This window comes from Mchenga conophoros, linkage group LG7 (assembly GCF_057382185.1).
Source record: "Mchenga conophoros isolate Kocher_MC1m ecotype Shallow Benthic linkage group LG7, M_conophoros_male_GT1.1, whole genome shotgun sequence".
Lineage (NCBI taxonomy): Eukaryota > Metazoa > Chordata > Actinopteri > Cichliformes > Cichlidae > Mchenga > Mchenga conophoros.
The window spans coordinates 32,203,377-32,215,901 of NC_140532.1; the positions used below are offsets into that span (position 1 = coordinate 32,203,377).

The 12,525-nt window shown below is 40.7% G+C and overlaps 1 protein-coding gene across 6 annotated transcripts in view; it reads left to right on the plus strand.

The window, feature by feature from the left end:
* shroom3 (shroom family member 3) overlaps positions 1-12,302 on the plus strand; it is a 76,830-nt gene extending 64,528 nt beyond the window's left edge. For all 6 annotated transcript variants that reach the window (XM_085278907.1, XM_085278910.1, XM_085278908.1 and 3 more), the window contains 8 exons: positions 109-194; positions 326-1,043; positions 1,152-1,380; positions 2,237-2,382; positions 5,019-5,118; positions 5,305-5,470; positions 5,759-5,880; positions 8,220-12,302. In XM_085278907.1, coding sequence (XP_085135033.1) covers positions 109-194; positions 326-1,043; positions 1,152-1,380; positions 2,237-2,382; positions 5,019-5,118; positions 5,305-5,470; positions 5,759-5,880; positions 8,220-8,606 — 1,954 coding nt within the window. In that variant the 3' untranslated portion in view covers positions 8,607-12,302. The remainder of the gene's footprint in view (positions 1-108; positions 195-325; positions 1,044-1,151; positions 1,381-2,236; positions 2,383-5,018; positions 5,119-5,304; positions 5,471-5,758; positions 5,881-8,219) is intronic.
* The last annotated feature ends 223 nt before the right edge of the window (positions 12,303-12,525 follow it).

The following is a 12,525-nucleotide window of genomic DNA, read 5'->3' on the forward strand; positions in this document are numbered from 1 at the left end:
ATTGCTGTCCAAATTTTAAACCAACAAAATGTGCTTAGTTGTAGATATATTTTCAGTACCACTGTTTTCCTCACTTTCTTTATTCTTTTCTTCATGTTTTCCTTTAAGACCTGCAAACGTCCATGTACCAGAAGGCTTCATCTCTCCATCCCAGAACAGCATGAACACCTCCCAGCCCATAGGACCCTCTACAGGTGAGTGAAATTAAAAAAAAAACAACATTAAAAAGTGTGAAATTTGCAGCCTTTTTAATTATTATTCAATTATGACACACTCCAGGATTCACTGAATTTAACTCACTAGCCTCCTTGTTTTTAAATCCCAGGCTTCTCCCAAACACCGGTCATTCGTAAGGAACGGCAGAGGAACAGCGAGCGCCAGCGTGCCCAAAGCACCTCCACCTTGGCAGCCTCTGTTGGCCTGCCCTACCCATTGTCAACACCCAGGACTCAGGAAAGAGGCAGCGATGAGTGGCAATCAAGCGAGAGGTTGAGCCAGGCCAATCTGGATGGCATCACTTTCCCTGGCATCCAGCAAGTGAGCGTAGGCAGTGGTGAAGAAAGTAACATTTCTGGTGTTGAACGTGAAAAACAGAGTAGACACAGTTTGAGTGACGCCACCCTGTTACAGGACACCGCAAAGCACACTTACAGAGGCAGAGCCTCCAGTTTAGAGATAAGAGGCGGACTTTCTGAAGAAAATGTAAAACCAGTTTCCCCAGTGACACCAACCTCACCTAAAAGGAAGGGTAGCGGAAGCAGCACATCCTCTCCTCTGCCGTTCTCCCATCCGACTGTCCACCTGTCCTCACTGCGAATCTCAGAGACCAGCCTCTTTGGCTCCGTCAGCCAACAGCAACCTCCCAAAACTTCCACAGGCACACCACTGGAGGACTATGATGAGGTCTTCCTCCAAAATCCTGCACCACCTCCTTCTCCACCTTTTTCTCCTCCAATCAGGGAGACAAACATCACTGAGGATTTCCCTCCTCCACCTCCTCCTGTGGAGCTGGAGCTGGAGGCTAAGGAGGAGACAGTGGGAAGGTTTGTTTTACAATATCTGTGTGTTTTATTTGAAATGTCATTACTGTTGTTTTGATTTTTAAAAATTATTTTCTTCTTCCGTTAATTTTCCCATTTCTCCAACTTTAGTTCCACTTCGGAGTTCTCCACCATTTCCACAAGAAAGTCTTCCCCCCAGTTTTTACCAGTCAGCTCTTCTTCTGTGCCCAGTCAACTTCCTTCAATGCAACCCTCCACCATCACTCCAATCACCACATCTGCCACCACAGAGGACAACCTAAGCCTTGAGTACCAGCCGCTGCCCAAAAGGGAGAAGACATCTGAAGAGCTGAGAGTGGAGGCTCTGGCTCAGCAGTTGGTGAGTGTCTGAAGTCAATTTGTATCTTGCTGGAGAGTCTCGGGACTTTGTGTGTGGAGGAATCATCAGATATTTGGGGCTTAGCAGACAGAGAACAGGGGAAATCTACTTCAAGAGTTCCCATTTTTTAATAGGGATGAGATTTCAAGTAAATATACAATTGGACATTTACTAGGAACTGTTTGACTTTTCTTCAAAGATACCAACCTAGCCTCCCAAATGACATGGAATAGTTTTGGCAGGCTTGTGATGTGGTAGCTTTACCTGATAAAAAGGGTTTTACAAATGTAAAAAGTTGCATAACTTAATAGCATCAGTGAAAACCTCAAACCTAACCCTAGGCAAGCGGAATATGACTCTGTTTTTAAATTGTTCTACAATGGCAATCACAAGACAAAGAAAATAATCTTTCTAACCAACACACACACAAGTCCTCTTCACTTTTCTCTAAAGGGTTAGAGTGGGGATGTCCAACTCATTTCACATTATGGCCCACATAGAGTGCACTTTGATCTTAAGTGGGCCAGAGCAGTTTAACTCCCCTTTTTGTCAGTGTAAAGAAATTTAACTACACTTTTAATCTCTGAGATTTTTTATATAAGAAACACAAGTGCAAAAAATTCAACAATACATCTAAGTTTGTCTTTGTCAGAAAATGTTTCTCTTCAGTGTAAAAAGGTACAGCCAGTATTTATTCCTGGGTCTGGAGTTCACTGCACTGTTTATGGTCTTCAACTGCAACTCCTTTCCCCTCTTTTCCAGTGCAATGCTATGACTGATTTTGAACTACAAGAAATTGTTTAATTTTGACTACCTTTCTTTTTGTGCTTAGTTTTTATTCTTTTCTTTTTTCCAGGTGTTGCAGGACCCCTCTCTAGCGCCCCTCTTGGACACGTGGGGAGGTAAATCCACTATAGAGCTATTGGAGGAGATCTTTCCAAACAGCAAACTGATTGGGAAATCACAATGGACCCACAGAGGCAGCAGCCAAGAGGATGACAGGTAAGCAAACCCTTTTATTTCTGGCTGCATTTTCTAATTTGTTCTTTTGGGGAGTGAGTTTGTACAGAATCAGGGTTGAGGGCGGTCGCGCCCTAAAGCAAAGCCTGCTTTATCATCTATTTGACTCTAAATTGGACCCAAGTGTACAAAAAGAAAACCAAACTCTATTAAATTAGACTTGAAACTACCTATCAAGGCCATAAACTCATCAGGAAAGTGTTTACTGAGGTCATAGATCAAAGGAGGAGGAGGCTCAATTTCTAAGAGATGTCTATATAATCTGACAGGCAGAGTAGCTGCCCCCTGCTGGTCATCTAAAAGAATGCAGGTTTAAGGCACTTTCCAGACACAACAGCTGCCTCCCTCTTTGATACAAAAGTCACACTTCTCAGCTAACATGACTCAAGACTCGTCCTTGAGGTCATTCAACTGAGTTTTATCATAAACCAACAATGGATTTCTTATTTCTGAATATTGAGAGGGTCCCACATATGTAAGCTTTTGTTGCATTAGCTGGTTTGACAAAACCTAAAAATCTGATTCATAATGGATCTCACAATGTTGCTTGTTCTCTTTATTTATTTTATTTACTCAGGCTTTCTACTTCAGGATCTGTGCACATCTGCATAATGACAGCACACTCTAAGTGCTTTGAGTTTTTATAATGTCTTTAATAACCATGTCTTTGATTGGTCACATGCTGTCAAATCATCTATTCACGTGAATGGGCTCCTAGCTAGATTAAGAAAGACTGGGTTGGCATATAAAGTTGATAACCAACTTCATGTGACCACTTAGCCCAATATCGGTGTATGTTAAGCCAATTATGAAAATGGGTATGTAGAACTTGCTTCATAGTACAGCGCGCTGGTGTAACCTTTCTAGTTTGTTTATTGTGTCGGCAGATTCACTCAGAATCATTCCCACTCTGATACATCCACTTACACAGAACAAACAAAGGCTTACAATCAAAGATAGTTGGTTCCAAACAGTTGGATAATTACAAGACTGGAGTGCACTAAACAGTCTGGTGATGCTGTTTAAAGTGCTTTATGTAAGGCAAAACTAAAGGCCTCCACAATGACTCTGTTTATTTAGCCTCAAGAGCAAAATTGCACAGACTTTTATGGGACTGAAGCACGACACGAACATTTTTGGGGGTAATGGACTTCCTGTAAACCAGCATTTATCACCCTTGCTGTGTATGCTGACAGCCTCCTTCCTCTTATCTGCTGCTGTCAAAGCAAAGGAGGAACATTGGGAGCCTCAGCTGTCCCTGCAAGTCACAGCCTGTGATGTCAGTGACATCTCAAGTGTGTTTTGGTTCGCTGGCGAACGCGTTGTTCACAGAAAGAATGAGAAGACAAACAGCCGTTATTGTAGAGGTTGTGCTTTTGAACCTCTTTGATTTTCTCTGCTGCCACACTCCTTGTGAAGTACTCTTAGGGGTCATGAGTGAACCCGGCATCGAATTTATTTCGATTTCTCGAGGTCTTTAACCCTGCTCGAGTGGATGAGGTAACCTGCGGGTTCAAAATCAGCTTCCTTTGCTGACTGAGTGTCAAAGTCAGACAGGTGAGACCAGACAAACCTGATTAAGAGCAGCACAGTTTGGACAGCGTTGTCAACCTACATGAGAATTTCTTAAACATCATTACCTGAATGGGATGGTATGTATAGGGGCTAAAAATATATATTTTTAAAAAGGACAGTGAGTTAAGTGCAAGGTTTAAAAGGGATTTCACAACTAAGAAAACCAAGCAGCTGTTTTTTTTTATACTTTTAGTGGACTTGAAAGGACGCCCAAAAAAACTCAAAATGAGTTGTATAGTGGTGTGCTATGACTTACAAATCGATAGTCACCCACTTACCCCCAACCACTTGGGGCAGGGCTGCCCCTCCCTAGCCTGATTTCATCAGAGGAAAAGGAACTTCTTCATTCCTGCTGTCTGGAATCTGGCATTTCCATATTGGTGCAGTTTTACCAAACTGAGGGACTGCATGTGCCTTTTAATGTTATTTAATAACCAGGATGGTCATACAGGTAGAAAAATGAACCTAATGCATGTGACTTTTTAAACTCTGTGAAACAAAGAGTGTGTTCATCGCTATTTACATTTAGAAAGTTCAGAAATCTGCAATATGAAAATACACTTTGACACAGTGCAAAAAATGTACCTAAAATGTGTCTTAATACTGGATTATTATTACTAATGAGTTCACCCAGAGGATGAACTGCTAGAGCTGATGAAGGTGGGGTTTCTTTTGCCTGTTTTATAAACTCTTGCATCTCTCTGATCCAAAAGAGCTCTTCATATTTTATCTGATTATATTGTTTTAATGGAAAGGCCACAAGTAGGAATAAAACAACTTTTTTACATTTTCCATCTAATCAGCCCTTCAGGCTTATTCCTGCAGCAACACTGACACCTAGTGGTACTGTGTTGCTGGCATAACAGACTGTATCTGGTCAGTAAAATAGCTTTTTCTTTAATGTGAGCCTCCACTTCATCAGCCTGGTTTTTAAATCGACCTTGAAAAAGTGTTTCTGTTCTTTCAAATGCTTTAAAATGGATAAAATACAGGGCTGTCACATCAAAAATATCTGTTTTTAAATAGTATTGTCATCTTTGTAGGACCCAGGCTGGCATCTGCGATCCTGCTCAGAGCACGGCGGCAGATCAAAAGAAGGAGCCCAATCTGGATGAAGAAGAGAAGGATCTCAACACCAGGAAGGTAAAATAAAAAATAAAAATAATAATTTCTCATTAAAATGTGAATAATTAACAGTGTTAAGATATAATGTAGGTGCACAAACCAATAAATCTGTAAATGAGTCTTATTTTTAAATATTTGCCTAAAATCCCAGCAGCAGAAGGTAAAACTGCCAACTGTTTTCACATTTCTCCTGCTGTCCACCAGGTGGAGCTGTGTGAAGCTCTTAGGAGCAGCGTGGTGGCTCTGAAGCGGGAGAAAGAGGCGCTGTGTGAGGAGCAGAAGCATCACAAGGCGCTGGGGGATAGCATCGACACAATGGTGCAGGACCACCTCAAAACCAACGAGAAGGACAAGTACAGCGTGTTCATCGGTATGACATCAGAGTGATGCTGTGACAAAAAGCAGAAATATGTCATTTTCATTACACTTCCACAGCAGATAGGCTTTAAGGGACCCCAAGTTTCAGACGTAAGTATTTCTATCTTTAGTGGAAAGAGGCTTAATGACCTTGGAGAATAAATAAACAAATATAAAAAAAATATAATAGGACCTAAAATCGAGCCTTGTGGAACACCGCAGGTAATATGAGCTGCAGACAAGGAAATAGGTTCTTTCTAAAAGGTAAGATAAATGTCTTTGACCTGTTTGTTGTTTGCAGGTGATCTGGAGAGGATCGTGAACTTGCTGCTGTCTCTGTGCAGCCGGCTGTCGAGGATTGACAGATCTCTGCTCGCTCTGCAGAGAGACGGGCTGTCGCCAGAAGAAGCGGCTGAAGAGAGGGTGAGACATGCAGAGTCCACCTGCCTGCATCACACCTGCAGTTCTGTGATTCAGGCAGTAAAACAAATGGGACAGTAACTAAATTCAATTCATTTTAGGTTTAGTTTTGCCCTTCATACGGTGACAGTTTTCCTCCATATACCTTTAATGTCTTTGGCACATTGACACTTCAGTGTTTGAAGTGTCTTTATACTAAGTGCCTGATATCCAGATCAAGGTTCTTGGGGGTCAAACCATCTCAGACTGAGTTATGTGATTTATTAGAAGTATATGTAGGCATGTGTGAAAAGAATAATAGAGAATTAGATTTGGGGAAATAAATATGGATAAATTCCAGAAGAGGTGAAATGACTAAAATAAAACAGAAAATTAAGTAAGCAAATGGGAAAAGTAACACAAAGCTAAACTGAAACAAGATGGTAAATTTCTGCCAGATTTTATGAATTAATTTCTATATTTATTTACATTTTTGACTATTTTAAATACATATAAATATTTATCAGAATCCTGATATTGTCAGTTTTGGTCCTCTATAGGACCAAAACTGACAGTGAAAGGGACTTTAACTTTTGCACCACACTATCTGCCTCCCTGCTGTTTTCCTTATTATTTGTTTCCCTTTACCTGCATGCTTTCAAATTCAATAGAGTCAAAGGAAGACAGTCCAAATTATATATAAAAAAAAAGTTTCTTCATTTTTTTGGAAGGTCTGTGAATAATTGTGTTTAATAACCCTGATCTCAATAGTGTGCAGTTCTGCTGTATGACTTAAGCCGTGTCTGTATCATCTCAGATATTAAAAATAGTCCCAACAAAGATTTCAGTCCCAAATATTTTGATATATGAGAGTTTATTTCAACCCCTTTTTCTGAACAAAGGAGCACACAGGAAAAAAAATGAGCTTGAATCAGTGAAGACAATCGATGTTTGACTCTGTTAATGTTTGCTGTATCTTTATCTGCTCTCACCCGACGACATAATAGGTCTAAACTTTTGAGTCAACTCAAAGATGAAATATTAACTTTTACCTCGTGGTTATCTGCTGCCCTGGCCTCAAACTCAGACCAATTCTGGTAAATGTGTTATAAAAGCAGTCAGTTGTGTTCAGTGGTTGTTTTTTTAAGAAGATCAAACAGTTGATTTTATACATCTTATCGGTTGTTTATGAATACTTTAATGAGCTTTTTTTTTTGCAGTCACGTTTAAGAACACTTTGTAAAAGAAAGAAGTTTTCCTATCTGTAGCCACAAGGGGGAGCTGAAGTACTATCCACTTGTTTACCCAGTGCCACTGTTATAAAGTACATGGTAGTGATTTAAAGAATTAAGTCGCAATGTCTTATTGCATTAAGTTCATTTCCCCAGGTAACACAAACACAGCAGTTATTAGAGACAATTTCTTTGTATAACAACAGTCCTCTCAAAGCATTTGGTAAAGATAAGGTAAAGACTGCAACACTGGAAAGAAAACCCCAATAATCAGGAGATCCACTGTGAGCAAGCACTTGGGGACTGTAGGGAGAAAGAACTCCCTTCCTTGTGGAGAGGCAACAAATAAACAGGAAAAAATGCAAGCTACAGGAGAGCGAGGACGAGCATTATTGGCATGTGATTTTGAAATATATAAACAAGATAAGATAAGATAAGATAAGATAGAACTTTATTAATCCCTCGGGTGGGTTCCTCTGGGAAATTCGACTTCCAAAAAAAGCACAGCACCGACCGAAGTTACAGTTACAGAATTGTTATATATATATATATACACACACACACACACACACACACACACACACACACACACACACACACACACACACATATATATAAATACAGAGACAAATATAAATAAAATATACAAAGGGGATAAATAGAATAAATAGGAATAAAAAATAAAAATACAAGTGAATTGCACATTTCAAGTATTGAGTCTATTGCACTGTTGACTATTTACAAAAAGTATTGCACAAGGTATTGTACAGTGAGGTGAAGAGGCACTACAGCTTAGTTGTTCCCCCCTCCTTTGTCCTCCTGTTTCCCCTCCCTCTCCCCTCCAGAGAGGAGTTAAACAGTTTGATGGCGTGTGGGACAAAGGAGTTTTTAAGTCTGTTAGTTCTTGTCTTGGGGAGAAGCAACCTGTCACTGAACAGACTCTTCTGATTGTTTATGGCCGTGTGCAGAGGATGCCCAGCATTGTTCATAATGTCCAGTAGTTTCTTTAATGTCCTTTTCTCTGCCACTGTCACCAGAGTGTCCAGCTTCATGCCGACCACAGAGCTAGCCTTCAAAGAAGATATATAGATGTATGTGTTTGATATATGTGTTTGTTTTCCTCTTCCTCAGGACTCCCTTAATCACAAGCGCTCTCTCCTCCTTCGCCAAACCGAAGACGCTCGAGAGCTGAAGGAGAACCTGGACCGGCGGCAGCGCGTGGTCCACGCCATCCTGTCCAGTTACCTCAGCGAACCCCAACTCCAAGACTACCGGCGCTTCGTCAGCACCAAGCCCTCCCTTCTGATCCGCCAGCGACACCTGGACGACCTCATACGACGGGGAGAGGAGCAGCTGACGCGATTGGCCGAGAGCCTACCAGCAGAGCTGGCAGAGGCCAACGGCTGGCCCGCAGCAAGCCCCGTGCCCTGCTCTTCTTTGTTTCCACCACTGCTTCCACCCGCTGCAATTATAAGCCCTAGCCACGTGGTCAGATCTACCACTGTGACATCACTGTGACATCATGAACACGAAGGACAGGTAGCACCATAAAAACTGAAGGAGCTTTACACGAAGGATGCCCCAAAACAGGCTCCGCCCATTTTGAATTGACTATGCAGACTTCACACATGAAGAAAAGCCTTTAATGTGCCTCTTTCTGTTCACGCCTGACTGCACATTAGGCCTCTGTTCACCTCAACGCCAGCAACTAGACAATATTTCTAACCACACTCTGCTGGTTGAGTGATTTTAAGGTCAGAGGATTACCAGGAAAGTTTATCATCAAATCCTTCAAAGGACAATTCCAGCATGGTGGATGATTTTCTCCATTTTTTTAAACACTTAGACCTCTTCTGCTTTTTTTTGGGGGGGGGTCTTGTTATATATATCCTGCTTCAGTGATGGATTAAACATGGCCAAAGTTTCACTTTCACATAGGTTTTTCTACTCTGGGATCTGTATGGTGTCATAAAGACGGGATACCCAGTGTTTCCCACACATATCCTTCTTACCCATTTCTCAGTTTGTACTTCCTCACCTCTTCTTCTTGCATTTTAGTTCCTTCCACCAGAGAACCGAAAAGAGAAAGTGAGGAAGAGACACAAAGAAAGGGGAAGAACAAAATGAGGCACTGCTGCTTTAAAGCGTTACACATGAAATGTGGCATATAGTTCATACTGATGTATTTTACACAGCAAGCCTTCATTTTCTTATCAAAAAAAATCCACAAAAAAAGGAGTGCTGGAAGTGCAAGTAATGCGAGGTAGATGAAGAGACAAACAGGACTATTTATACACACTCAAATGTATATAGTCCTGAGGCACAGGTGGGAACAGTCACACACAGGTGAAACTCATGAGTGCAGGGCAGGCAATCTCAAAAGTGGAAGTAAAACCACAACGAGACACACAAAGACACACAAAAGACAGACGTAGCTTCCAGGTTTAAAAAGTAATGTCAACACACAAGTGCCTTAAAACTGCTGAGACCTGTGTAAACATTTTCCTGATGAGTTTATGGGCTCAGTCAAAAAAAAATCAAAGCTTCAAAACATGTGACACCACGGTGGCTACAGAAAACGGGTCATAGCCAATTACATAAAGAACACTGAAGCAGAAACACATAGAAAGAACAGGAAAATAACACGCTGGATTTATGAATGAATGCTTCAGTGTGGAGCTTTCAGGCATAAAACACTTGTGTATCCTCACTCTGCTCTGACCTCCAGATGTTTTTTAGAAACTGGGACATTCTTCAAGATGGTTCTGTTAGACTGATTTCCAGGTCAGGGCAGGAGGAGAATGCACAAAATAGAGCAATGAAAAACCCTGTAGACTATGTGTACTCAGGTTAGGGTTAGTATAGTTAATATACCATCCATGGTATAGTTACTAGTGGACAATCTCCTTGCTTTTCTATTCTGATTTCATTCAGCTGCTTCTCTGTAAAGGGTGTTATCCTTTGTTTAGATGGGCTTAAACTCCACCACCTGCAGTTGTTGCAAGAGAAAGAGCTAAATCCACTTGTTACAGGCAGAGTTGCCCCAGTATAAGACAAATAAAGATTATTTTAAACTGTGAATTATGCAAAGCTACTCTAGTAGAGCCCAAGAATAAATCATATGGAGGTAAATTAAATATTACTACACTGGAATTGTCCTTTAACTGACTGGTGATACTTTCAGGAGCCTCAAACATTCAGACCTTCCTCCATGAGGTCTTTCTATCTGATAGCTGGTGCACGTGAGCAGTTATCTCCCAAAGAGAAAGCACCACCATCTTTAAAAGATCATCATCTTCTCCATCTTTCCACAGAGCCTGCCTCACTCTCACATCACCTTAACCTTAATGAACACCAAAATCAGAGGGACTATGATCTCGTTTCACTGGACAGAAAGCAAAAAAATCCTGAAGACGAACTGTAATCGTCACTGTCATGTTAAACTGTAACACAACTACTGCCACTGCTGTCTGCACATCTGCAGCTTGTAGCACTTTGTAGCAGTCCCACTGCTGTTTGCAGCAGAAATCACACTGACCCATAAACACTGTTGTATGCCTCTCATCAAGTCTGACGCTTCACGATTCCAAAGACTTTCACAGGCTGAGATTTCTTCCAGATTTCATCTTGGTTCAATTTTGGACTTTGGAGGGGGTTTTTATGTCAGAAATGTTGCCAGCTACAGTAGTCACCTTAAAATCCACTGATTTCCAACAGATATCAACTTAAAAAAGAATAATCGGAAAAATAACCCAAAGATATTTAACTTTGTGGTGCTGAGAAGAAGCAAACCTTTACAGTTGAGAGGTTGTAATGTTCTAACTTTCGGATCATTTATAGAAACATTTTCAGTTCCAGGAAACCTTTAAATTAACAATATGTTTCCCACTATGTAACATGACATTTTATTTTAATTATCCTTCTTTCAGAACGACTTTCAGTTTCATAGAAAACTGAGAAACATATTTTTAAACTCCTTTCAGTCCAGCTCTCTCAGAGAAAAGAAAGACCCACACTGTAAAACCTTTAGATGCCAGATTTGCCTGTGCATCAGTTTCTTCTCTTATCCATCCATTCATTCATTTTCTGCCACTTATCTGAGTGCAGGCTGTGGGAGTAGCAGTCTGAGCTCTCCTCTCCCTGGCCCCCTCCTCCAGCTCTTCTATTAGCCAAGACATCTAATCTCTCCAGTGCATCCCGGGTCTGAACCAGGCCTCCTCGCAGTTGGACATAACATAAAACACCTCATTTAGGTGGAGGAGGCATCGTAGTATGTCATTTAACCTCAGCTCTTTCTCCCTCTCTGCCTGATACTGAAAATACCCGTAGCCTTACTCTGTGTCGAATCCAACATCCCTGTGCTGACGTTTTGACACAAATTCAACTGGTGGCTGTTTTTTTTTAATTGTTAATCTAAAACTGTCAGGATGTAGGACCTGAACTTTTTTTGGCCTTTGAAGCCAGGCGTCCCTGGAAAAATTTGAAATATGAGTTTGGTTACTCACTGAGATTATTTCTCAAGCTGTGTTTACACACGTACCTGAACAGAGATGTTCAGATTTAAAACATTATGGTGGTAAAACTGACTTAAAATTGGTGGTGTGTCCCTTTAATTCTGTTTCAGTTGACCCCACTGACTTCTTACTTAAATAAATTTAGGTAATTTTTTTTTTTAAACACAGAAAATGTGTTGTCAGGTGAGTAAAGTACAAAAGGAAACAAGTGCAAAATGGTGACCTTTTTATTTTTAATCCTTACATTTTTTCTTTGTTTGATACATTTTTGTCATATCTAGGCTTCCATAGGTCCTCTGTGACTCATTGGAGGATCAGGTTTATAAACTTTTCTCACCTTGCTGTATAACAGGCACCATTTGGCTTCCCGTCCCTTCATACAGACTCCGAATGGTTTCATTTCTGCAGTATATGATATTTATTTGCTTCTGATCAGTGGAGGGTTTTTGACTTTTATTCCACGCCTACGTGTTTAGTTTTGAGAGCACCTTTTAAATATTCTCCAAGCAGTACAACACACACACACTGCCGCATGCCCTCCTCTATAACCCCAGTTGTACTGTTGATTACTGTTTATTTTCAGAGGCACTAAAGAATATCTCGAAAAGATTCTGGTTTATTGTTGAATGAAATTCAATGTTTGTTTTCTGAAAGACTTAAGAACAATAAATAAAAAGTAACAACTTTTTTTTTGCTAAATAAATGTTTTTGTAAATACTATCAGACTCTTTCTTCTCATCCTGTTGACCTGCACACACGCACACACATATAGATGAATATCATCACTGCAGTGGAAATAAAGTTAGAAAGAATCGGGATATTTAAATGATGTAAAACAGCAGCAGGCGAGCTCTCGGACCTTTTACAGAAACCTGCTGAAGTTTTAGCGCTTCCCTGTCTGCAGTGCTATAAACACATGATTA